The sequence below is a fragment of the Salvelinus alpinus genome, chromosome 1, assembly GCF_045679555.1.
Source record: "Salvelinus alpinus chromosome 1, SLU_Salpinus.1, whole genome shotgun sequence".
Classification (NCBI taxonomy): Eukaryota; Metazoa; Chordata; class Actinopteri; order Salmoniformes; family Salmonidae; genus Salvelinus; species Salvelinus alpinus.
The window spans coordinates 98,303,468-98,327,919 of record NC_092086.1 but is presented as its reverse complement, the minus strand read 5'-3'; the positions used below and the strand labels follow the sequence as shown (position 1 = coordinate 98,327,919).

At 44.1% G+C, this 24,452-nt stretch overlaps 1 protein-coding gene and 1 pseudogene across 4 annotated transcripts; one reads left to right on the top strand and one right to left on the bottom strand.

Annotated features, from left to right (window-relative positions):
- LOC139536080 (glutathione hydrolase 1 proenzyme-like) overlaps positions 1-10,826 on the top strand; it is a 16,922-nt pseudogene extending 6,096 nt beyond the window's left edge.
- Positions 10,827-24,452, bottom strand: LOC139536059 (glutathione hydrolase 5 proenzyme-like). 4 transcript variants are annotated; one of them, XM_071336195.1, is made up of 13 exons: positions 24,054-24,437; positions 22,285-22,412; positions 22,078-22,173; positions 21,328-21,526; positions 19,921-20,081; positions 19,593-19,739; positions 19,257-19,387; positions 17,477-17,661; positions 17,193-17,284; positions 16,929-17,041; positions 16,692-16,802; positions 16,238-16,424; positions 10,827-12,640 (listed from the first exon to the last, which is right to left on the bottom strand). In XM_071336195.1, the coding sequence occupies exons 1-12, from the start codon at positions 24,233-24,235 to the stop codon at positions 16,278-16,280; spliced, it is 1,692 nt and encodes a 563-aa protein (XP_071192296.1). In that variant the 5' UTR covers positions 24,236-24,437; the 3' UTR covers positions 10,827-12,640; positions 16,238-16,277. The 4 variants fall into 4 exon arrangements, with proteins under 4 accessions (XP_071192296.1, XP_071192289.1, XP_071192306.1 ...); XM_071336188.1 differs by lacking the exon at positions 10,827-12,640 and having other exon boundaries at positions 13,238-16,424; positions 24,054-24,435; XM_071336205.1 differs by lacking the exon at positions 10,827-12,640 and having other exon boundaries at positions 13,238-16,424; positions 21,331-21,526; positions 24,054-24,414.

Sequence of the window (24,452 nt, the reverse complement as noted above, 5' to 3'; positions counted from 1 at the left end):
AGAGAAATAAACATTCAATTCTCTGGCAACAGCTCTGGTTGACATTCCTGCAATCCGCAAGCAAATTGCATGCTCCCTCAAAACTTGAGACATCTGTGGCATTGTGTTGTGTGACAACTGCACATTTTATAGGGGCCTTTTATTGTCTCCAGCACAAGGTGCACATGTGTAATGATCACACTGTTTAATCAGCGTCTTGATATGCCACACCTGTCAGGTGGATGGATTATCTTGGTAAAGGAGAAATGCTCACTAGCACAGACATAAACAAATTTGTGCACAAAATTTGAGAGAAATAAGCTTTTTGTGTGTATGTAACATTTCTAGGATTGTTTATTTCCGCTCATGAAACATGGGACCAACACTTTACATTTTTGTTCAGTGTAGAATAAAAACACACAAGAAATAGAAATAAGAAGAACACAAGAAAGTAAGTAAGCGATATTGACAGGTTCAGTGCCAATAGCATATTAACAATGTGCAGGGATACTGGAGTGGTAGGGGTAGATACTGTATGTATAGGGGTAAGGTGACTAGGCATCAGGATATGATAAATGGAGTAGCAGCGACTTATATAATGATTGTGTGTTTGTGTGTTTAGTGTCAGTATGAATGCGTGTTATGTGTGTGAGCCAATGAAGTGTGTATGTGTGTTGGAGTGTGAGTGAGTGTGTAGAGGCCTGTGAGTGTGCATAGAGTCCATAGCAGGCAGTGATGCAGTCAAGATGCCCTCAATGGTGCTGCTGTAGAACTTTTTGTAGAACGTTTTGAGGATTTGAAGTCCTATGCCAAATCTTTTCATCCTCCTGAGGAGGCGCTGCCGTGTCCTCTTAATGACTGTGTGCGTGTGTATGGACCATTTTCAGTTCTTAGTGATTTGGACACCAAAGAACTTGAGGCTCTTGACCCGCTCCACTACAGCCCTGTCGATGTGGATGGGTGTGTGTTGGCCCCCTGTTTCCTGTAGTCCACAATAAGCTCCTTGGTCTTGCTGATGTTGAGGGAGAGGTTGTTGTCTTGGCACCACGCTGCCAGGTCACTGACCACCTCCCTGTAGGCTGTCTCATCGTCGCCGGTGATCAGGCCAACCACTGCCGTGTCGTCAGGAAACTCGATGATTGTGTTGGATTCATGTGTGGCTACGCAGTCGTGGGTGAACAGGGAGTACAGGAGGGGTCTAAGCACACACCCCTGTGGGGCTCTCGTGCTGAGGGTCAGCATGGCGGAGGTTTTGTTTCCTACACTCAGGAAGTCCAGGATCCAGTTGCAGTGGGAGGTGTTCAGTACCAGGGTCCCGGGGTCCCGAGCTTGGTGATGAGCTTGGCGGGGACTATGGTGCTGAACACGGAGCTGTAGTCAATGAACAGCATTCTCACATAGGTATTCCTTTTATCTACTGTAGGTGGGTGAGGGCAGTGTGGAGTGCAATTTAGATTGCATCGTCTATGGATCTGTTGGGGTGGTATGCAAATTGGAGTGGGTCTAGGGTGTCTGGGATGATGGAGTTGATGTGTGCCATAACCAGCCTTTCAAAGCCCTTCATGATTACAGATGTGCTACAAGGCGATAGTCATTGTGGCAGGTACCCTTAGAGTTCTTGGGAACAGGAATGAAGAGTAGTACATTAGAGAAGATCAAAAGCTGCACTCCAACCTATCCTCTTCCAATATATCCTTTCACAATCTGTTACATTACATTACGTGTAACGTTTGACAGGAGGGTTGTCCATCGCCATACCAGGGGAGATCTGTGGGTATGAGATGGCACACGAACGCCATGGAAGATTGCCATGGAGAGAGCTTTTCCAGCCTGCAATCCAGTTGGCACGGAAAGGCTTTCCTTTGGGCAGGGCATTGGCCACCGCTATTTCCAAGAACAGGGAAACCATCATCTGTGACACAGCTTTATGGTGAGCATGCCTACAAGGGAGACGTAATATGGAGTGACAATCTGAGTTACTGTTCAGAGGGTCACGTTTTCACATGAGAAGATACTGTACATCCCCTGTTGATGGTTTATGCCCTTATACGCAAACATGAGAGCTCAGTGTCTCGTATGTTGTCTCTGACATGACAACTCTGTTTTTTGTCTCTCTTTCAGTGAGGTGTTTTGTGACAAAAATGGTGGCATCCTTATGGAAAATGACATCATCACCTTTACTAAACTCGCTGACACCTATGAAATAATAGCAAATGAGGGACCTAATGCTTTTTACGAAGGGCCGCTGGCAGAGAACCTTGTGAAGGACATTCAGGCTTCAAGTTGGTTTCTCCCTTATATCTACCAAATATGAACAAACTGCAATTTTGATAGAATTTCATTCAGGGTCTGCTGGCTGTACGTGTTACAGAAACAGTATCTTATTGACTGTTTCCTGGTATGTGTTTCAGATGGTATCATCACACTGGATGACCTAAAGAAATACAAGCCTTTTTTGGATGAGAATCCTCTCAATGCTACTGTGGGGGAGTACACCATGTTTGTACCCAACACCCCGCCAGTGGCCCTGTCCTTTCCCTCATACTCAACATCCTGGATGGTAAGCCTTCCCACTGATGACATTCAATATCAAACTGTGGGTCACATTTGGACAGCCTATGCTACATTATAAGTGTATAAGGACCAAAGATAATTGTTTTCCGAGCCATCACACCTGAGGCGCTCTGCTTTGCAGGCCTGATGCTGGGTAAGCACTGTTCACATAAGAAAATTATGCTGTTAATTTACATTATAGCAGCCCTGGTTTACAGTGGCTTATGAAAGTATTCACCCCCTTGGCATTTTTCCTATTTTGTTGCCTTACAACCTGGAATAAAAATTTATTTTTGGGGGGTTTGTTTGTATCATTTGATTTACACAACATGCCTACCACTTTGAAGATGCTAATATTTTATTGTGAAACAAACAAATAAGACAAAAAAACAGAACTTGAGCTTGCATAACTATTCACCCTTCCCAAAGTCAATACTTTGTAGAGCCACCTTTTGCAGCAATTACAGCTGCAAGTCTCTTCGGGTATGCTTCTATAAGCTTGGCACATCTAGCCACTGGGATTGTTGCCCATTCTTCAAGGCAAAACTGCTCCAGCTCCTTCAAGTTGGATGGGTTCCGCTGGTGTACAGCAATCTTTAAGTCATACCACAGATTCTCAATTGGATTGAGGTCTGGGCTTGGACTAGGCCATTCCAAGACATTTAAATGTTTCCCCTTAAACCACTCGAGTGTTGATTAGCCGTATGTTTAGGGTCATTGTCCTGCTGGAAGGTGAACCTCTGTCCCAGTCTCCAATCTCTGGAAGACTGAAACAGGTTACCCTCAAGAATTTCCCTGTATTTAGCGCCATCCATCATTCCTTCAATTCTGACCAGTTTCCCAGTCCCTGCCGATGAAAAATATCCCCATAACATGATGCTGCCACCACCATGCTTCACTGTGGGGATGGTGTTCTCGGGGTGATGAGAGGTGTTGGGTTTGCGCCAGACATAGCATTTTCCTTGATGGCCAAAAAGCTACGTTTTAGACTCATCTGACAAGAGTACCTTCTTCCATATGTTTGGCGGTTCTCCCACATGCCTTTTGGCGAACACCAAACGTGTTTACTTCTTTTTTCTTTAAGCAATGGCTTTTTTTCTGGCCACTCTTCCGTAAAGCCCAGCTCAGTGGAGTGTATGGCTTAAAGGGGTCCTATGGACAGATACTGCAATCTCCGCTGTGGAGCTTTGCAGCTCCTTCAGGGTTATCTTTGGTCTCTTTGTTGCCTATCTGATTAATGCCCTCTGTCACGACTTCCGCCGAAGTTGGCTCCCCTGCCTGTTCGGGCGGTGCTCGGCGGTCGTCGTCACCGTCCTACTAGCCGCCACCGATCCCTTTTTCGTTTGTCTGTTTGTTTTGTCTGATTAGTGGGTTCCTACTACCTCTCATTAGTGGGTTCCTACTACCTCTCATCGCTACGGCGGTGGAATCATTTCACGGGGCGCGCTTCTTCACAAAACTGGACCTGAGGAGTGCGTATAATCTGGTGCGTATCCGGGGAGGAGATGAGTGGAAAACCGCATTTAGTACTACATCTGGCCATTATGAGTACCGCGTCATGCCATATGGGTTGAAAAATGCTCCAGCTGTCTTTCAATCCTTCGTAGATGAGATTCTCCGAGACCTGCTCGGGCAGGGAGTGGTAGTGTACATTGATGACATCTTGATCTACTCTGCCACACGCGCGGCGCATGTGTCTCTGGTGCGTAAGGTACTTGGGCGACTGCTGGAGCATGACCTGTATTGCAAGGCGGAGAAATGTGAGTTCTTCAAACAGGCCGTTTCCTTCCTGGGTTATCGTATTTCCACCTACGGGGTGGTGATGGAGGATGACCGCGTTACAGCCGTGCGTAATTGGCCGACTCCGACCACGGTGAAAGAGGTGCAGCGGTTTTTAGGGTTTGCCAATTACTACCGGAGGTTTATCCGCGGTTTTGGTCAGGTGGCTGCTCCCATTACCTCACTGCTGAAGGGAGGACCGGTGCGCTTGCGTTGGTCAGCAGAGGCGGACAGAGCTTTCAGTCGTCTGAAGGAACTGTTCACCAATGCGCCCGTGTTGGCGCATCCGGACCCCTCTTTAGCGTTCATAGTGGAGGTGGATGCGTCCGAGGCGGGGTTCGGGGCCGTGCTGTCCCAGCGCTCGGGCGTACCACCCAAGGCTCGGGCGTACCGCCGAAACTATGACGTGGGGGACCGGGAGTTGTTAGCTGTAGTCAAGGCTCTGAAGGTGTGGAGACATTGGCTTGAGGGGGGCGAAACACCCTTTTCTCATCTGGACTGACCATCGTAATCTCGAGTACATCCGGGAAGCGAGGAGACTAAATCCGCGTCAGGCTAGATGGGCCATGTTTTTCACCCGGTTTCAGTTCACCATCTCGTACCGACCAGGCTCCCAAAACACCAAAGCCGACGCGCTGTCCCGTCTCTATGATACCGAGGAGCGGTCCGTTGAGCCAACTCCCATCATTCCACCTTCATGTCTCGTGGCACCGGTGGTATGGGAGGTGGACGCGGAGATAGAGAGAGCCTCACGGTTAGAGCAGACCCCCCCTAACTGTCCAATGGGGGTTCAGTACGTGCCGGGGTGGGTCCGGGATAAGCTAATCCGTTGGGCTCATACTCTCCCCTCCTCGGGTCATCCTGGCATCGAGAGGACAGTGCGGAGTCTTAGAGGGAGATACTGGTGGCCCACATTGGCTAAGGACGTGAGATTTTATGTCTCCTCCTGCTCGGTGTGCGCTCAGAGCAAGGCTCCTCGGCACTTGCCTAGAGGGAAGTTACAGCCCCTCCCCGTTCCACAACGGCCGTGGACTCACTTATCGGTGGACTTTCTTACCGATCTTCCCCCGTCCCAGGGAAGTACTACGATTTTGGTCGTTGTGGATCGGTTTTCTAAGTCCTGCCGTCTCATCGGGGCCCCCAATTCACGTCCAGAGTTTGGAGGGCGTTTATGGAAAGACTGGGGGTCTCGGTCAGCTTGACCTCGGGTTTTCACCCCGAGAGTAATGGGCAGGTGGAGCGCGTAAACCAGGATGTGGGCAGGTTTCTGCGGTCATATTGCCGGGACCGGCCTGGTGAGTGGGCGAGGTATGTTCCTTGGGCTGAGCTCGCTCAGAACTCCCTCCGCCATTCCTCAACGAACATGTCCCCGTTTGAGTGTGTGTTAGGTTACCAGCCGGTCCTGGCCCCATGGCATCAGAGTCAGACCGAGGCTCCTGCGGTAGAGGAATGGGTACAGCGCTCCAAGGACACCTGGAAAGCCGTCCAGGAATCGCTAAAGTTAGCAGGACAACGGCAGAAGAGGAGCGCTGACCAGCACCGCAGTGAGGCCCCCGTGTTCACACCGGGGGACAGGGTCTGGCTCTCGACCCGAAACCTGCCTCTCCGCCTGCCCTGTCGGAAGCTGGGGCCGCAGTGTGTGGGGCCGTTTAAAGTCCTGAGGAGAATAAACGAGGTGTGTTATAGGTTACAACTCCCTAGGTATTACCGGATTAACCCCTCGTTTCATGTGTCTCTCCTCAGGCCGGTGGTGGCTGGTCCCCTGCAAGAAGGTGAGGTGCCTGAGGTCCCTCCACCCCCTCTGGAGATCGAGGGGTCCCCGGCGTACACAGTACGTGCCATTCTGGACTCGAGACGCCGGGTGAGGGGCCTACAGTACCTCGTGGACTGGGAGGGGTACGGTCCGGAGGAGAGATGCTGGGTTCCGGTGGGGGACATTTTAGATCCTTCTCTACTGAGAGACTTCCACCGCCTCCACCCGGATCGCCCGGCACCTCGCCCTCCGGGTCGTCCTCGAGGCCGGTGGCGGCGCGCTGCGGGAGCCGCGCGTCAGGAGGGGGGTACTGTCACGACTTCCGCCGAAGTTGGCTCCCCTGCCTGTTCGGGCGGTGCTCGGCGGTTGTCGTCACCGTCCTACTAGCCGCCACCGATCCCTTTTTCGTTTGTCTGTTTGTTTTGTCTGATTAGTTGCACCTGTGTTTTTTTTGGTTTCGTAAATGAGCTTCCCTATATTTAGTTTGACCTGCCCTTGTTTTGTGCGGGATTGTCTTTTGGTTACGTGCGTGTGTTTTGGGTTTTGCAAGTGTTTCTCTGCGCCCTGTATGTTCGGGCTTATAATTTTTTGTGAAGTAGTAAAAAGGAATATTTTTCCCAAGCGGCTCTCTCTCTGCGTCTGATTCTTTCACCCACCTAGTCCCGCGTGACACCCTCCTTGCCAGGTCTGTGAGGTTTGGTGGGCGGCCCTCTCTTGGCAGCTTTGTTGTGGTGCCATATTCTTTCCATTTTTTAATAATGGATTTAATGGTGCTCCGTGGGATGTTCAAAGTTTCTGATATTTTTTTATAACCCAACCCTGATCTGTAGTTCTTCACAACATTGTCCCTGACCTGTTTGGAGAGCTCCTTAGGGTCTTCATGGTGTTGCTTGCTTGGTGGAGCCTCTTGCTTAGTGCTGTTGCAGACTCTGGGGCCTTTCAGAACAGGTGTATACATACTGAGATCATGTGACATTTAGAATCCCCCCTATGTGGACTTTATTTAACTAATTATGTCACTTCTGAAGGTAATTGGTTGCACCAGATCTTATTTAGTGGCTTCAGAGCAAAGGGGGTGAATACATATGCACGCACCAGTTTTCCGTTAATTTTTTAGAATTTTTTGATACATGTTATTTTTTTCATTTCACTTCACCAATTTGGACTATTTTGTGTATGACCATTACATGAAATCCAAATAAAAATCCATTTAAATTACAGGTTGTAATGCAACAAAATAGGAAAAACGCCAAGGGGGATGAATACTTTTGCAAGGCACTGTATCTCATCCTATTACTGTGCGCACCATACATGTATTGCTCTCTTGACCATGCAAATTAAGATAGATAATCACCTTTTGTTCGTGGTGGTGCTGCTGACTGACCAGTTATTGGGGTGTAGAAATAAATCTCCTCTTCCAAGCTCTGTTTCAGCTCCACATTCATGCAGGGTCTATTGGATATATAGTCCATAGATGTCCTCCTCCAGACTTCCTCTCTCTGCTGGCATCCAGTACAATGGCTATATAATGTGACAGTGTTTGTCTCAGAGGATTAGATGAAAATCTTATTCCAGAGTAATTAAACTGCCTGAACCTACTCTTCCTGTGGCTCCTCTGCCTGGCCACCCACTCACCGTGGCCCCCTGCCTCTACCGCAAACTCTAATCTTTCCAATTTACCTCTAATTGAACACAGATGAGTGGCGGGGGAATCATATAACACTGGCATGTCAGGGCCCGCTCAAGCCCTTCATCCTGACGGTTCATCATGACTTCTGCTACTGGCATGTCAGGGCCTGATCAAGCCCTTCATCCTGACGGTTCATCATGACTTCTGCCACTGGCATGTCAGGGCCTGATCAAGCCCTTCATCCTGACGGTTCACCATGACTTCTGCTTGTCAGCTGAAATTCATCAAATATTTCCATTTGGTTTTAGCATTCTTTCCTTTCTCCCATCCTCTCCTCCTCTCCTTCTCTCCGGCTGTGAACTGAAACAGTTATAACACTGATAGACTGGGACTGGGACACAGAATGAACAGTACTTTTATATTTACTGTATACGGGTAAAACCTTTTCAATGTCCACTTCAGAGTCAAAGTGTATATTGACGTGATCACATTAAATGTACTGTATTATTGTTTAATAAATGTAGGGATGGTGGCTATGGTTGATTACCAGGTTTGCTCCCATGCAGGATACAACTTCACCTCAGACAGTGTCTCCAACACTGAGAAGAAGATCCTCACGTACCACCGCATGGTCGAGGCCTTCCGTTTCGCCTATGCCAAGCGAAGCATGCTGGGAGATCCACAATTCCTCCGTATCTCTGATGTAACTCTCATCCCCATCTTTCCCAGAGCTTATATTGAATAGTTCTCTAATAGGATGTCTCTACTTTCAAGAATTTACTCCAATCAGTCACTTACTAATCATATTCAATCAACGGGTCCTAGTATGTTCATGTTTGTTGGAGACAGAGTAAATATGGATATGCTCATATAAGAGAGTTGATTAGACTATTGATTGAAATGGACATCAGTCGGCCCAGAGACACTATTTGTAAAGCTGCTATGTTGAAATGTCAGTAAATGCAAACCAGTCCATCTTCAACGTTATACACTGTTCTGTATGGTGGTTTCTATGAATGGGCATTCATTTGAATGGCAGAGCCTCATTCTCCTGTCCCCTCACCTCTTCAGCTCATCCACAACATGACCTCAGATTACTTTGCCGATGCCCTCCGTCAGAAGATTACAGATGATACCACCCATCACATGAACTACTATGAGCCGGAGTACTTTGTCCCCGAGAACCACGGGACAGCACATCTGTCTGTGGTGGCAGAGGACGGGAGTGCAGTGGCAGCCACCAGCACCATCAACCATTTGTAAGAATCAAGTCCCAGTTTTGATTTACTTTACCAGTTTTGATTCCCAGTTTTGATTTACTTTACTGGAAGTAGTCCTCATTACTCACCTGTCTTCATTATCTTTCTGTTCTACTTCCTCCCTAGGATTGGCTCCAAAGTCATGTCGCATTCTACAGGAATCCTCCTCAACAATGAGATGGATGACTTCAGCTCCCCCCTCATCACGAATGGCTATGGAGTGCCTCCTTCACCAAACAACTTCATCAGACCAGGTAAAGGGTTCATCTGACTACAGACACCAAAGTTTTCAGTGCATCAGCCGACTCGGATAACCAGACATTGGTACTTGATGGTGGATCTGGATGGACCTAACTCCCTAGTTGTCTCTCTCCAGCTAAGAGGCCCTTGTCCTCTATGTGTCCAGCCATTCTCTTTGACAAGGGGAGCAAGGAAGTCAAGATGGTGGTGAGGGGCTCAGGAGGAACAAAGATCACCACGGCAACTGCCACGGTGAGCCAGGCTACCATGCCCTTTCATTGCTGTGTGAAAATACTCTTAATACTTTCTTTGCATTCTACCAAGTAGTCGTCTGTGACTGAATAGTTGGCTGTTCGTTCTGCAGGTGATTTTCAATGTGCTGTTCTTCAACTATGACCTGAAGAAAGCTGTGGCAGATCCCAGAATCCACAACCAACTGAGTCCCAACACCACACAGGGAGAGCCCGGGTTTGACGAGGTGGGTTAAATGGCTGACGATAGTCAATAGACATGCGTCTATTGTGTCAAGATCGTGGCTGGTTATCATGCTAGTGATTCAGGGTGTCTATTTGAATAGGAGTTTCACAGTGTTCTATATGCTTTCCTTACAGAGGGTGATGGCTGGTCTGGCCTTGAAGAACCACGAGACAGAGTTCCTGACAGCCACAGGTGCTGTGGTTCAGGCGGTGGTGCGCCAGGGGGACCGGCTTCATGCTGAATCTGACCCCAGGAAGTGGGGCTATGCCGCTGGGTACTGAGACCAACCACATGAGCCCGCTACTATGGCTGGGAATTGCCAGGGACCTCACAATACGATATCACGATACTTAGGTGCCGATATATGTATGCGATTCCCACAATTATATATTTATTGTGATTCGATACTGTGATTTTATTGTGATTTGATGTTCCAAACATATTGCTCACAATATGTCTGCTGCAGAGAGACAAAAGACACCATGAGAAAATGAGTTTTAATCAGTCATGGAAATAAAAAGTGCTGAAAACATGTCAGCTCACTATTTAAAAAGATGGAGAACAGCCTATAAGATTAAAAATACCAGAGTTTTGTCACAGGTACAGCCGACTAGCTCTATCTAAAGCTACCTAATTTTTTACAAATCAATACTTGGAGTCAAAGTATCAATATAACATCGTCCAAAACAATAGCGATATATAACTGTACAGATTTTTTCCACCATTATTACCTGCTCCCTCTAACTGAGACCCATACAGACACCCCTGCTTCCACAGACAGGCTGATTAGGCATCCGATTCAGATGAAAACCACCTCCACAGACTATATTACAAACCAACAGAAACATACACACATCCCTCCCCTCATCTCGGTAATGACCTACAACCTATAACCTTAGTCCTTTCTGGTAAACCAGGTCCACCTTTCTATGCTCATTGGTATCACAAAGTGGAGAGAAACTACCCTCCAACGTCTCCTCTCTTATCCTGTATTTGATGACCAAGTATACCTCAGTCTGATATACAGAAATAGAGCAATTCATTATCCACAGCTCTCCACTTCGCTTTAATTTGATTGTTATTCGCTACTGTCTGTACCATCTCTATATTCATGTATGTCTTTCATCGGTCAGAATAGGAAAGGTAATGACTGGTGCTTTTATTTTGAGATCATCATCATCATCATCATCATCATCATCACATTTTGCCTAATGTATATATCATGTGTGTTGCTTTTGAGAAGACTTGGTATTGGTTCAAGATCAATCATTTACAATATATATCCATAGAACAGTTTAAGGATGTAATGTTCACAAGACTACAACAATTTGATCAGCATTGACCAACAATGAAAACACAGGTAATCAGACAGTTTCAAAGAGTAAAAGAGGGCTTACTTCAGGGTTTAATTGTTCTCACGAGTGAACATGTAAACATATTTATTGATGATCATCTCGTAAGGTGTTCCATAACATTTTTCCCACAAAAATGTATTTACTTAATCCATTTTTTTGGACAGTAAACATGAAACCTTGATTTATATTCGACAAAATATGTAAAAAAATGATGTCATATCATGAAAACATATGTAAAGCAACTATTCTCAGTGCCACTCAGGGGTATAGTGAATGCGTAACAGACCATACACTTTAACCAAATATAGCAAAAAGGGACAATGTCTGTTAGAAAATATTTAACCTGTCTATTGTCTTGGCATCACATTTTGGACATAGTACATGTACTATGGTTAATGGGCAAAGTGTATGTGGGGATGAATTAACCTACTGTAAAAGGCTAAATGTCACAGCAAGAAAAGCATGTGGTAGCGAGCTATACTATATGACTAACAATTTCCCATCAACAGATTTCAACAACAGCTCATGACATGACCTCATTAATACTGTAACTTCTGACAGGGTCATACCACATCTCTTACTGTATAGTTAGAAAGGCACAAAGTACTTAAAGCTTGGAAAGCAGGATACAAAACAGAGACTAAAAATCAGAGGCAAAGCTTTTAACAACTATTTTACCGCAACAATTTTACAGCTTTGAAATGCCCTGGACAGAGAACATTCTGTATTGGAAAGTTGATTAACTAAGGCTTTATTCAAGCATTTTCCTGAGTGTTACCGAGAGCCTTAATATCATTTAGCTAAACCTGATGAAACACTCGGGCACATATAGATGTAAGATCTTAATTTGTTCACCCTGTTGCAGGAAAAACATCCTGCAATGCAGGAAATGTAAAACAAAAAGTGTATTTCAGACTTGATTTTCCCTTATGGAAAAGGTATCAACCCCTACAAAAATGTCCATTAATTATAATTCACAGTTCCTGTTGCTACAGGATTATTTTCCTGTTGTAGCAAACTGGCTCAAATTAAGATCCTACATCTATACCAAAGACTGAGCTCCTTTACTCCAAATGATCCCACATGAACACCAGACACCAACACTGGGTAATATATTGTTTTCATAATTCACATCTAGTGCCTGGGAGGATCCAATTTAGAGATCATTACTCATTCACAAGCTCTACTATTGAAACACATCACATTACTATTACTGCATTTGTTTAAAAAAAAGCTATTCTCACTTCCTTTAGGGCAAACAGAATAAGTCGAAGTAATTAGTATTCATTGCAGACATGACGGAGCTAAATGCTGAAAGTTAACACTGGTTGAAGAATTTAATAGACCTGGAGGGGGATCAATATAAACCTGTACATGTGACAACAAGCCCTGGTGATGTCAATGCAATACATCAAAAGCTAATACAGTACTCTCACTGTGTGTACATTATTTTTCACATTCTGGTCACACGTGTTATTATAGCTTCTGTAAGATTGCACAATGGCATTCAGAACTCTTACCAATTTACTTGTTATTTCGGACATTGATTTTATTATATGTACCGTTTTTTCTTTGGATCCCCATTTAGCGTTGGCAGAAGCAGCAGCTACTCTTCCTTGGGTCCACAAAAAACAAAATATGACAAGTTACAAAACACTGATGGACAGTCACAGAAATGTAATATACAACGATAAACAAACAATATTACAAAGAAAAGTGTGTTCGTTTGTGTGTGTTTGTGTCCCTTCAGAGTTCCCCACTGTTCCATGAGATGTTGTTTAGCCGTTTTTTAAAGGCAATTTTGCTGTTTGCTTGAGTAATTGGAGATGGAAGGGAGTTCCATGCGATCATGGCTCTGTATAATACAGTGCATTGCCGTGAATTCGTTTTGAACTTCGGGACTGTGAAGAGACCGTTGGTGGCATGTCTTGTAGGGTATGTATGGGTGTCTGAGCTGAATGTTATTTGATTATGCAGACAATCTGCAATTTTCTTCACAGTAATATTTCTCATAACTAAAAGAGAATCAGTTAATCTCTCATCAACCTTCAACCAGTAAAGACTGGCATACATGTTGATGATGTTAGCTCTATATGTGCAGTTAAGGGCAAGGCGTGTGCTCTATTTTGAGCCAGCTGCAGCTTTGCTAGGTCATTGTTTATGGTCATATTACCGGACAGTAATCAAGATGGGACAAGACCAGAGCCTGAACGACTAGTACAAATCAAACTTTATTTATACAGCACATTGCACATTTCAGACATGGAATGCAACGCAATGTGCTTCACAGGTAAAACATAAAAACTGAAATATTTACTACACAATAAGAGGATAAAAAGTAAAAGAATAACAAAAACTGAATGACTAAAAAGCACTCTAAGGAAAAGCAAAGCTAAAAATGTGTGTTTTAAGATCTCTTTTAAATATGTCCACAGTTTCAGCCCACCGAGGATCTCTGGCAGGCTGTTCCAGAGGATGGGGGCATAGTAACGAAAGGCTTCCTCTTAAAAACCAATAGAAGAATCTTAAAATGTATTTCTAAAACTCACAGGCAGCCAGTGCAGAGACCTTAAAACCGGTGTTATGTGTGCTCTCTGTCTGGTCTTGGTCAGTACCAGTGCTGCAGCATTCTGTATGTTTTGCAGTTGACCAATGGCTTTCTTAGGTAGACCAGACAGGAGAGCACTACAGTAGTCAAGCCTGCTTATAATAAAAGCATGGAGGAGTCTCTCTGTATCAGCCTGAGAGAGAAATGGCCGCGCCTTGGCAATGTTCCTCAGGTGGTAGTATTTTCTCTGAGTTATGTTCACCATGGGTCACAAAAAAACTCTCAACCTGTCAAATAGGTCCTGAACCAATTTATAATTGGACCGGAGAGGCCAACCCACCTCTCCAGTCTGTCCAGAGGACATCATGGTCAACAGTGTTGAATGCAGCACCTAAATCCAAGAGTACAAGGACGGAGAGCTGTTTGGCATCTGTGTTAGCGCTAAGATCATTTACCACCTTAACTAAGGCTGTCTCTGTGCTGTAGTGGGCACAAAAACCAGATTGGAATTTTTCTAAAATACGGTTGGCACTTGACGATACACAACTTTACATTTGTGTCACCAGAGGATTTTAGCTACACGGATAAATTATTAGACTGAATTTGTGATTTAAATACTTGTATTTCTCACAACTTCTTCCAGCTAAATCAAGACAAGGCCAAAGTACTTATTGTTGGTGCCAAACCACAGAGAGAATCTGGCCGCATATTTTAATTAACGTGGAATAAAGATAAAACACCAGATAAAAAGCTAGGTGTTATTTTAGCTTTTAGCGGTTTGAAAACCAATTCCTCCAGAATTTTGCTTAAGAATGGAAGGTTGGAGACTGGCTGAAAATTGCTAAGAGCGGAAGAATCTAGATTACTCTTCTTCAGAAGGGGTTTCACCATAGCAGTTTTTAGTGCAGTGGGGAAAGTACCTGTGAACAGGGAGTGAGTAACAATAGCTTGCACTTCTTTAGATATGAAATGTAAAAAACTGTTTTGAAAAAGGTGGTGGGGATAGGATCGAGAAGGCAGGTAGAAGGCTTAAATTGTGATATCACTTTCCTGAGCATGTCTGTGTCAACCAGGGAAAATAAATCCATAGTGCCTTTGTGTGGTAGGCTAGGGCACATGTCAAACTTCTCATCAGGTCTTGCTTGACGATAACAAACATTAGGCTGGGTATCTTATCTCTGAAATATGCCGCAAACTCATCACATTTAGATGTGGAGGGAAGTTCACAGGTTTGCTTGCGGGGGTAGGATTAAATCAGGCCATCAATGGTTGAGAAGATCACTCTAAATATTCTGATTATTAGTGATCAAGTTAGAAAACGAGCGTGTCTGGAATTTCTAATTGCCTTGTTATACATGCCAAGTTGATTTGTCTCAAACACATAACCTCTTTTTATAAAATACATACCCCTCCCCATCTTCACAACAACTTTGTCAATATGACTTGCCCATGATAATTGACCATCCAGTGTTATACGTACTGTGCGTAGGAGTTTAGCTTCCTCAACTTGCTCAATGGTCACACAACTCCAGTTGAGTTTTAGGGCTTAGAGAATGTTTTGAACCAAATACAATGCTTTTAGTTTGAGATGTATTTAAGACCAGTTTATTATTATTCACTCATTCTAAAACTGACAATCCTTTTTTCCCCTTTTTTGTGAGCTCACCGGCTTTGGGTGCTGACATGTAGAGTGTGGAATTGTCCTGACGGACACCGCATTGTACATATATGATGTTAATTAAGCTTCCATTGAAGAACACTCTCTGGGTTATAATGGATAACTAACTGTCCAACCATGTGATGGCAAGTGATGTAAAGCCAAAGTGAGTTTCTTCAATAACAATTTATGATCAATAACATCAAAGGCTGCACTGAAATCTAACAATACAGCTTCAACTATCATCTTATTATCCATTTATTTTAACCAATCATCTGTCATCGGAGTCAGTGCAGTACAAGTTGAGTGCTTTTCTCTATATACATAGAGTCAGTAGTTAATTTGTTCTCTGAAAAATAGCATTGTATTTGGTCAAACACAATTCTCTCCACCAGTTTACTAAGATCAGGCAGCAAACTGATTGTGTAGCTGTTAGTCAGCAAGGGGTGCTTTAGTATTTTTAGGCAGTGGAACTCCTTTCTGACACTGAAGGGGGCTGCAAAAAGCCTGTTTTATCTCAAAGTGTGAGTCTCAGAGTATTGCTGCAACACTCCAGAGAGGGACTAATAAATGAACTTGGAGGATTGAGTTGTAACATGTTGTACCATGTCCTGTCCTGAATCTGACAAGTCCTTGTGGTCACAGTATGAGTCCCATGTTAGTACAGGCTGACAGGCTGTACTGACCTTCTCTTCCCATTTGAGTTCCTTCGGGACCTCCTTGTGCTATAATTTATGTGTACTGTACAGTTAGTCATGAAGAACAAGCATGTCATTTTATGTACTTGGTAAAATTAGAAACTCCATCCATTTCAGTGCCTAAGTATTATGTCAAGAGGGCCATTTGATTCTGCTTAAGGCTCTGGACTGTTGGTTTAGATAAAATGTTCATATATGAAGATAATAGAATTACAAAAAAGAAATCTCACTAAAATTACTGTCCTCTTGGACCTACTGTACAGTGTTCTAAAGCCAACTAATTGGCTGTACACCTTAGTAAGGACACACCTGGTCTTGGTATACTCTTAGTGTCCTGGTGTCCCATTGGTCAGTAGCCAGCAGATTTGCCCTGCTTCCTGGCATCTGACACGGCTGCGATGCATCCGTCCTCCTTGGCCACAGCATTGACCACGTTGAAGAAGTATGGGTAGTCTGTCACTCTGTGTCCAATGACCTTCAGGGCCTCTATCACAGACTGAGAGCAGACAGACAGTCAGGCTAAAAAAAAGCACCACTCACCGTCCCTTACTCATTCCACTTTAAAATCATGATTTGACTGTATGTCTCTCAAAATGGTCACTGCTCTCAGGCAGCCATTACAATCAAACCAATATTAGCTATAAAAAAAATAATATATATATATATATATATATATACACATCACTTTGTCATCACTCAACAGCCAATTGCAGTGACCTTGGCTGTCATTGATTTACTGAAAGGATAAGAACAGAGGTATTACCTTATCAAAGCCATGCTCAAACTTCACATTGTTGTTGCCATCGACGAACACTATAGGAGCAGCAATGGCATCTTTCAAACTCATCCCCAACCAAAGGTGGTTCATTATGGACTGAAAGGAGAGAGATTTGATGAGGCTCTATGTATCCTTTTCTAAAAAAATTGTTTTTTGCTGGGTTGAGAAGGAACGGTGAGACATGTGGTAGAAATTGGTTAAGACACCTGAATGAACACTCACCAGGGCCATGGCGGTCGTGATCATGCTACCCCCTGATCCCCCAATTACAAGGGTCTTTTTCCCAGAGCTGGAGCTCAGTATAGCTGGAGCCATTGAAGAGGGAGGCTGTTCACCTGTGAGGAATGAGACAATGTAATTTACACAGATATCACCCATAGACTTATATAAGATATCACCCCATGAAGACCAGTTAAAGGTTAGACAAGTAGTCCTAAGTGATACATTAATTTAAAACGGTTACTAAATTGAAAAGTTTCTTTATACCTGCACTCAATCTCTCTGCTCTAAAACAGAAGTCAGCCAGCTCATTGTTGAGGATGATGCCTGTTCTACTGGAGTAAATCCCTGCACCAAAACTGGAGAGAAAAAAGACTCTTAGCCTAGAGAAAAGAGTACACAACTCCAAAACATGCAGTTTTAGCTGGTTTGTTTGCTGTTGAGACATCGGTCATATTACTATTTAGAAGGAGACTGTGTGTTAATACATTAGACAGTGTTCTATTGAGAGGGATGTACTATTCCGCATCTCAGTGAGGGTAGAGGCTCACATTTGGTTGATGGTACTTGTGACAGAGACTGCAGATCCATCTTCAGCCAGGACTGACACGTGTGTGGTCCCAAAGCGGTCAGGGGAAGGTGTTATGTTGTAGTAGGAGTCATTATAGGTACGGTCTTCACTGATCAATTGCCTGATCCGATCAGCAAAGTCAGAGTCCACCATATACGATGCATCCTACATTTAAAAAAAGTATGATTTCACATATTAGTGTGTAAAAGTACAGAATACACGTATAAACTTTTTAAAATCATATTACTCCAGTGCTAGCCTCCCTACACTGGCTTCCTGTTAAAGCAAGGGCTGATTTCAAGGTTTTACTGCTAACCTACAAAGCATTACATGGGCTTGCTCCTACCTATCTTTCCGATTTGGTCCTGCCGTACATACCTACACGTACTCTACGGTCACAAGACGCAGGCCTCCTAATTGTCCCTAGAATTTCTAAGCAAACAGCTGGAGGCAGGGCTTTCTCCTAAAGAGCTCCATTGTTATGGAATGGTCTGCCTACCCATGTGAGACGCAGACTCGGTCTCAACCTTTAAGTCTTTACTGAAGACTCATCTCTTCAGTAGGTCATATAATTGAGTGTAGTCTGGCCCAGGAGTGTGAAGGTGAATGGAAAGGCTCTGGAGCAACGAACCGCCCTTGCTGTCTCTGCCTGGCCGGTTCCCATCTCTCCACTGGGATTCTCTGCCTCTAACCCTATTACAGGGGCTGAGTCACTGGCTTACTGGTGCTCTTCCATGCCGTCCCTAGGAGGGGTGCGTCACTTGAGTGGGTTGAGTCGCTGATGTGGTCTTCCTGTCTGGGTTGTCGCCCCCCCTTGGGTTGTGCCGTGGCTATACTTTTAGATCTTTGTGGGCTATACTCGGCCTTGTCTCAGGATGGTAAGTTGGTGGTTGAAGATATCCCTCTAGTGGTGTGGGGGCTGTGCTTTGGCAAAGTGGGTGGGGTTATATCCTGCCTGTTTGGCCCTGTCCGGGGGTATCATCAGATGGGGCCACAGTGTCTCCTGACCCCTCCTGTCTCAGCCTCCAGTATTTATGCTGCAGTAGTTTATGTGTCGGGGGGCTAGGGTCAGTCTGTTATATCTGGAGTATTTCTCCTGTCTTATCCGGTGTCCTGTGTGAATTTAAGTATGCTCTCTCTAATTCTCTCTTTCTCTCTCTCGGAGGACCTGAGCCCTAGGACCATGCCTCGGGACTACCTGGCATGATGACTACTTGCTGTCCCCAGTCCACCTGGCCGTGCTGCTGCTCCAGTTTCAACTGTTCTGCCTGCGGCTATGGAACCCTGACCTGTTCACCGGATGTGCTACCTGTCCCAGACCTGCTGTTTTCAACTCTCTAGAGACAGCAGGAGCAGTAGAGATACTCTCAATGATCGGCTATGAAAAGCCAACTGACATTCACTCCTGAGGTGCTGACTTGTTGCACCCTCGACAACTTCTGTGATTATTATTATTTGACTATGCTGGTCATTTATGAATAATTTTAACATCTTGGCCATGTTCTGTTATAATCTCCACCCGGCACAGCCAGAGGAGGACTGGCCACCCCTCATAGCCTGGTTCCTCTCTAGGTTTCTTCCTAGGTTTTGGCCTTTCTAGGGAGTTTTTCCTAGCCACCGAGCTTCTACACCTGCATTGCTTGCTGTTTGGGGTTTTAGGCTGGGTTTCTGTACAGCACTTTGATATATCAGCTGATGTAAGAAGGGCTATATAAATAAATGTGATTTGATTTAGAGAGGCAGTTCTCTTCGATCCTTACTTTTTTAGTGTTGAAAACAGGATCGTGACTGCTCCTCCTCTGTCCGTTAGCAAATTTAGCTGCCTCTATGTAGCAGTGATAGGTCAGGACCTTCTGGTCCTCCTCCATGGACCTGGGGGTGAAATGGAACCCTGGGAAAGGTCACAAACAGCCAGTCAAATCTCCACAACCTGGAGAAGGTACATTTTGGAACTTTCCAATGATTGTGCGCTACCATGATGACACACGATCAACACACTTTGAACATAATGGTTACAAAGCAATAGTTCTAAATTGTAGATATAGCTGTAGCTGTTGCCTGACTTGATTTGGAGAAAGTGTTAACACATTAGGTACCTTTAACAAGGTTGAGGATGAAGGCGAGCATGACTCCCCCTGCAGGAGGTGGAGGGATGTGCATCTGGTAATCTCCAAGAGGAACAGTCCAGGCATCCTCTACTCTGACTCTGAATGACTTCAGATCCTCCATGGTAAGGGTCCCACCTAAAATGGGGAGCAAAGTATGTCCATCCATGTTAGCAATCCTTACACGGACAAGAAAATATAACAATCTGGAGTTTTCATTAAAATTTTGTTTTTTTAAATAATGGTTTTCCCTCTACATTTCTCCCAATCTTTCTCTCCCACCCTCTCTCTCATTTACACAAATAAATATTGCTCCCACCTGCTGCTTTTACGTCTTGAATCAAGTCAAGTCCAATTTGGCCAGTGTAAAAGGCATCTACACCTTGTTCTGCAATGGTTTCCATGGTTTCCGCCAGTTTAGGGAACTTCAATGTGTCTCCTATGCCCAGCACCGTCTTGTTCTTGTGGCAGAACACCTCACTGGAAGAGGGGCATGTCTTTAATATACCATACCAACCATAAACAGAAAAAAGACCAGAGAACAAACATAAAAATGCATTTATCATACAGTGGTATCTGGATGTTATGTGACTTATTTTATTTTTTACTTTAGTTAGTAAATATTTTCTTAACTATATTTCTTGAACTGCATTGTTGGTTAAGGGCTTTTAAGTAAGCATGTCACGCACGGTAAGGTCTACTACGCCTGTTGTATTCGGCGCATGTGAGAAATAAAATGTGATTTGATTTTTTATTGGATTAGTGATAGAACAGAACATTTGCAACTGTCAAACATTAGATCTCTGTAATTTCATTAATATCTCCATTCTCAAATTATCCCTGAGTATATGTGAATCCCCCTCGCCATCTGCTGGGGTGCCAAGGGCACATTCCCCACACATCTCCTGTGCTACTGCTCACACTTCTGTTCTGTAAGAGGAGGAAGAGGAGAGAGCGGAGGAGAGGAGCCGAGACGAGGAAACGCCTCTGCAGTCTGTGTCTGCAGTCTGTATTCAGGAAAGCCTCTGCAGTCTGTGTCTGCAGTCTGTATTCAGGAAAGCCTCTGCAGTCTGTGTCTGCCGCACAGGATGTCAGTGGCACCTTAATTGAGGAGGATGGGCTTGTGGTAATGGCTAGAGTGGAATAAGTAGAATGGTATCAAATACATCAAACACATGGTTTCCAGCCATTATTATGAGCCGTCCTCCCCTCACAGTCTGTACTCAGGAAAGCCTCTGCAGTCTGTCTGTGTATAATACCGCACATCCATACGGATGAGAACTTGGTCTGAGCCCACAGACTACAGTGGAGGTGTCTAAACGAGTTTATTAGCTTCATGCTAGGATAATAGGACTGGATATCTGGACTTTCTAACTGAAAAGTCCTCAGATACATGTACTTCATGCACTATTAACAACTTTGCTGACCTGACATTTGGACAAATGCAGTTTTAGCGTCTTTCTTTATATATATTATTCTTACTTGTATTTATTCAGGGGAGCCCAATTGAGACCAAAGTCTCATTCATAATGGTGTCCTAAGTACAAACATTTTCACAATCAATACAATTTACATAAAAAATTAAACAAGAAAAAAACTACAAGGTACAATTACAAATAAACCACTACAATCAATCGAAACTTAATTTAACACCCGAGTCCTTAGAGTATGAAAACGAATGTACACATTTGAGTTCCGGCCTGTAAGTGTGAGTGAGATCTCTTACTACCAGAGTGATGTTGCTTTCACCAGGTTTCCTATGAGTGTGATGTTAAGGAGGTATCCCAGGAAGGGTGGCAGAGGAAATCCTTCTCTGGCCAGTCTAATGGTGGGCTCAAACAGCTTGGCCCAGGGCAGCTTCCCATACATTCTGTGAACCACCTCATACCCACGCAACTCTCCAGGAACGCCAATCCACTGACTACCTGCCAGGGTCCACACAAGCAAAAAGAGATGTTAAAGCTTGCACACACCGTACTGAATGTGGATTTAGCGTGTGTCTGCCGATCATTCAGCGTGCTGTGTTTTAGGGACCACCTGCTGTAAACGTCCGACTGCCAACATTTTCACGCAATGATACATGTAAAATCATGCACACTCGGTAAACAAATTAGCGCTGGCACTCTGCTCAGAGGTGCTAAGTACTCCCGGTCAGCAAACACTACTGGACTGTATGGGCCCTAACACACAAGCAAAAAGAGAGGTGTGACATCATGCCACATTCCAGGACAGAAAGGAAGACTAGACATGAAAGGGGTAGTGTTTGGTGTTGTAGTTTGCTGACATTTGATGTTGGAACGGCTAAAAGGCATTACTCTTTTAGCTGTCTGAGTTATTTGAATAAAAAAAACATGTTAATTGTTGTCATACAATGTACACACATTCATACTGTATATGGATCCATCCATCCATCCATCCATCCATCCATCCATCCATCCATCCATCCATCCATCCATTTATTGTCAGGTCTAACTACCTGTGATAAATGTGACAGATGTGGGACAGCCCTTCAGCAGATCAGCTTTGAATGACTGTGGAACAGTCTCTCTCGAACTGAAAGTTTTCACCGTGCCTGAGGATAGATAAAGAGATGCATAGGTTATACAATTCCACCACAAACCTTATTGGCTAAACCCCACAGTAAAGTACCACAAAAGCAAAGACTATAAAAAAACAGACTCACCAGTTTCGTCCCTAACAGTGAATATGGACCCTCCTCCCAGGCCCATGCTCTGAGGGTTGACCAGTGAGGTGCACAACAGAGCTGCAATGGCGCCATCTACTGCCGATCCTCCTTGTTGCAGTATATCTCTGGAAACAGCCCACATTACAGCAGAGGTTCCCAAACTTTTTTGTTGGCAATTGACCCCATTTGGATTTAAAAAATGTTTTGCGACCCCACCATGTAAAAGAAAAACTTGATGTAATCAACAGCCAATGTTCACTTTTTTTATTTTGGTCCTTAACAGTCTATTACAAATCAGTCTGACAGTACTTTCAAATCTGAAGGAAGTATGGTTTGAAGTGACTAAAATGCACCAGAAAGGTATTGGGAAGTTCAGAAGATCATCAGGCAATAATTGTGTATGATCATCTGTGTAGAAAAGCAAAAGCTCAGCTACAACTAAAGAAATGTGTATCTGAATGAAAGTGAGCAGAGACTTTTTCCTATTTCTCCAGTTTAGCCTTTTGCCTTCAGCACCTTCACCAATCAGCTCTCGATGTGCGGTAGACTCTGCCTACTATACACAATCCTAAAAGAATAACTTCCCAAGTGCTAATAAAGGGCTTTCAAAGGATAGGGTCAAAAAAAAAATATATTAAAATATTATGACACAGGTATTAAAAGCCTTGTGTCCTTTCTCCTTTAGTCTCTTTGTTAAACAACAACAGAGACAGTAGGGGGATCTAAGAGGCCATGGTGTCAACACAAAGCTTGCTTCGTTTGTACACCCTGCAGAAATGTCCCATCACATAAAAGTAGGTCCAACTTTAATTGTGCTTACATCCTTTCTCCTCCAGTCAGGTGATGTAGGCATGTTGGGTCATCTGGACCTCTACACTCTTAGAAGAAAAGGTGCTATCTAGAACCTAAAAGGGTTCTTCGGCTGTCACCATAGGAGAACCCTTTTTGGTTCCATGTGGAACCCTTTCCACAGAGGGTCCTGCCTGGAACCATAAAAGTTTCTCGAATGGGGACAGCTGAAGAAGTGAAGTGTCTTCATGCCTCATTTATTGCGAAAAAGAAGAGATTTTCACATAACTTCACACGACTGAACAAGTAAGTGCATTGCTGATGAGTGACAACTCTTGGCAGAAGATAGGGGAAATAGATGACCTATAACACAGAGAAGCAAGCTGATCTGTGCGCGCTACCGGTTCCGCTAACAAAGCTGAAGATTTTCTGTTGAGGTACATGTTTTTGCTGGGGGAGCTGACTATTGGCCATGCTTGCTAGGGGTTATATCAATATTTATTATCAAGTAATAAAAGGAAAGCTATAGATCTGATCAGTCACAGTTGAATCAAGTAACTTGGGTTCAATACAATTAATAGTTCTGTATAATCGCTATGATAGCCAATCAAATCTCCTAAACTGCTTACTATTTGGTAGTCTATGCTACCTACAGTTTTTAATCTATCTGCACGTTGGCTACAAGTTGAAAATGAATAGCCCACACAGTCTAAATCACTGCAGTAAAGAGTGTTCTTTCCCTGTTAAAATGACAATTATATTGTCCATGATAAGGCACGCAGCTTGAACCTAGAGAGACCAGTTGAACTTGGCCATTTTGGTAAAATAACACCAAACAACACCTGTTCAACCAGACTACCAAATCCATGTATCATAGGTAGCCCATTAGAGCAGTGAAACTTTAGATAACATGTTTTAAATAAATTATCATTTATTATAACTAGCTGTACGATCTAGGCGACCGTATTTGACTTTACCTGCCAATGTCCGAGCAAAGTTTAGAGTCCGCAGAAACCGCCGCGTGCTTGTACGTGTCCTCGGGGCATCCTTGGTGGATAAATACGCCGAAGGCTAGTATGCAGAGACAGATGGATATTATAGCACCAAATAAACCGATACAGAGACAGCAACCAACCTGCCATGGCTTATATTTGGACATGCTTTCAAGAGAAAAACTTTTCCAAGAATACTATTCTCCGCTGGGCAGAAAGTGTTGTCCCGTCCCAAGAGCTCACGGCTTAGTAGTCAATGAGCCTTCATACTCCGCCTCCACCCCACTCGATCAAATTGTTGCATTTCTGAAGTAAAAGTGAACGTTGTTTCCCCTTGAGCCATGCCAGATATATACTGAACAAAAATATAAACGCAACATGTAA

What these genes read in the sequence shown, in the direction of transcription:
- LOC139536059 (XM_071336195.1), bottom strand. Translation starts at nt 24,235, where the DNA reads ATGTCCAAATATAAGCCATGGCAGGTTGGTTGCTGTCTCTGTATCGGT. An exon ending in CATCCTCAACCTTGTTAAAG is followed by an intron (nt 19,388 to 19,592) that starts GTACCTAATGTG and finishes GACCTTTCCCAG; the next exon opens with GGTTCCATTTCACCCCCAGG. An exon ending in TTGAGCATGGCTTTGATAAG is followed by an intron (nt 16,425 to 16,691) that starts GTAATACCTCTG and finishes GTCTGCTCTCAG; the next exon opens with TCTGTGATAGAGGCCCTGAA.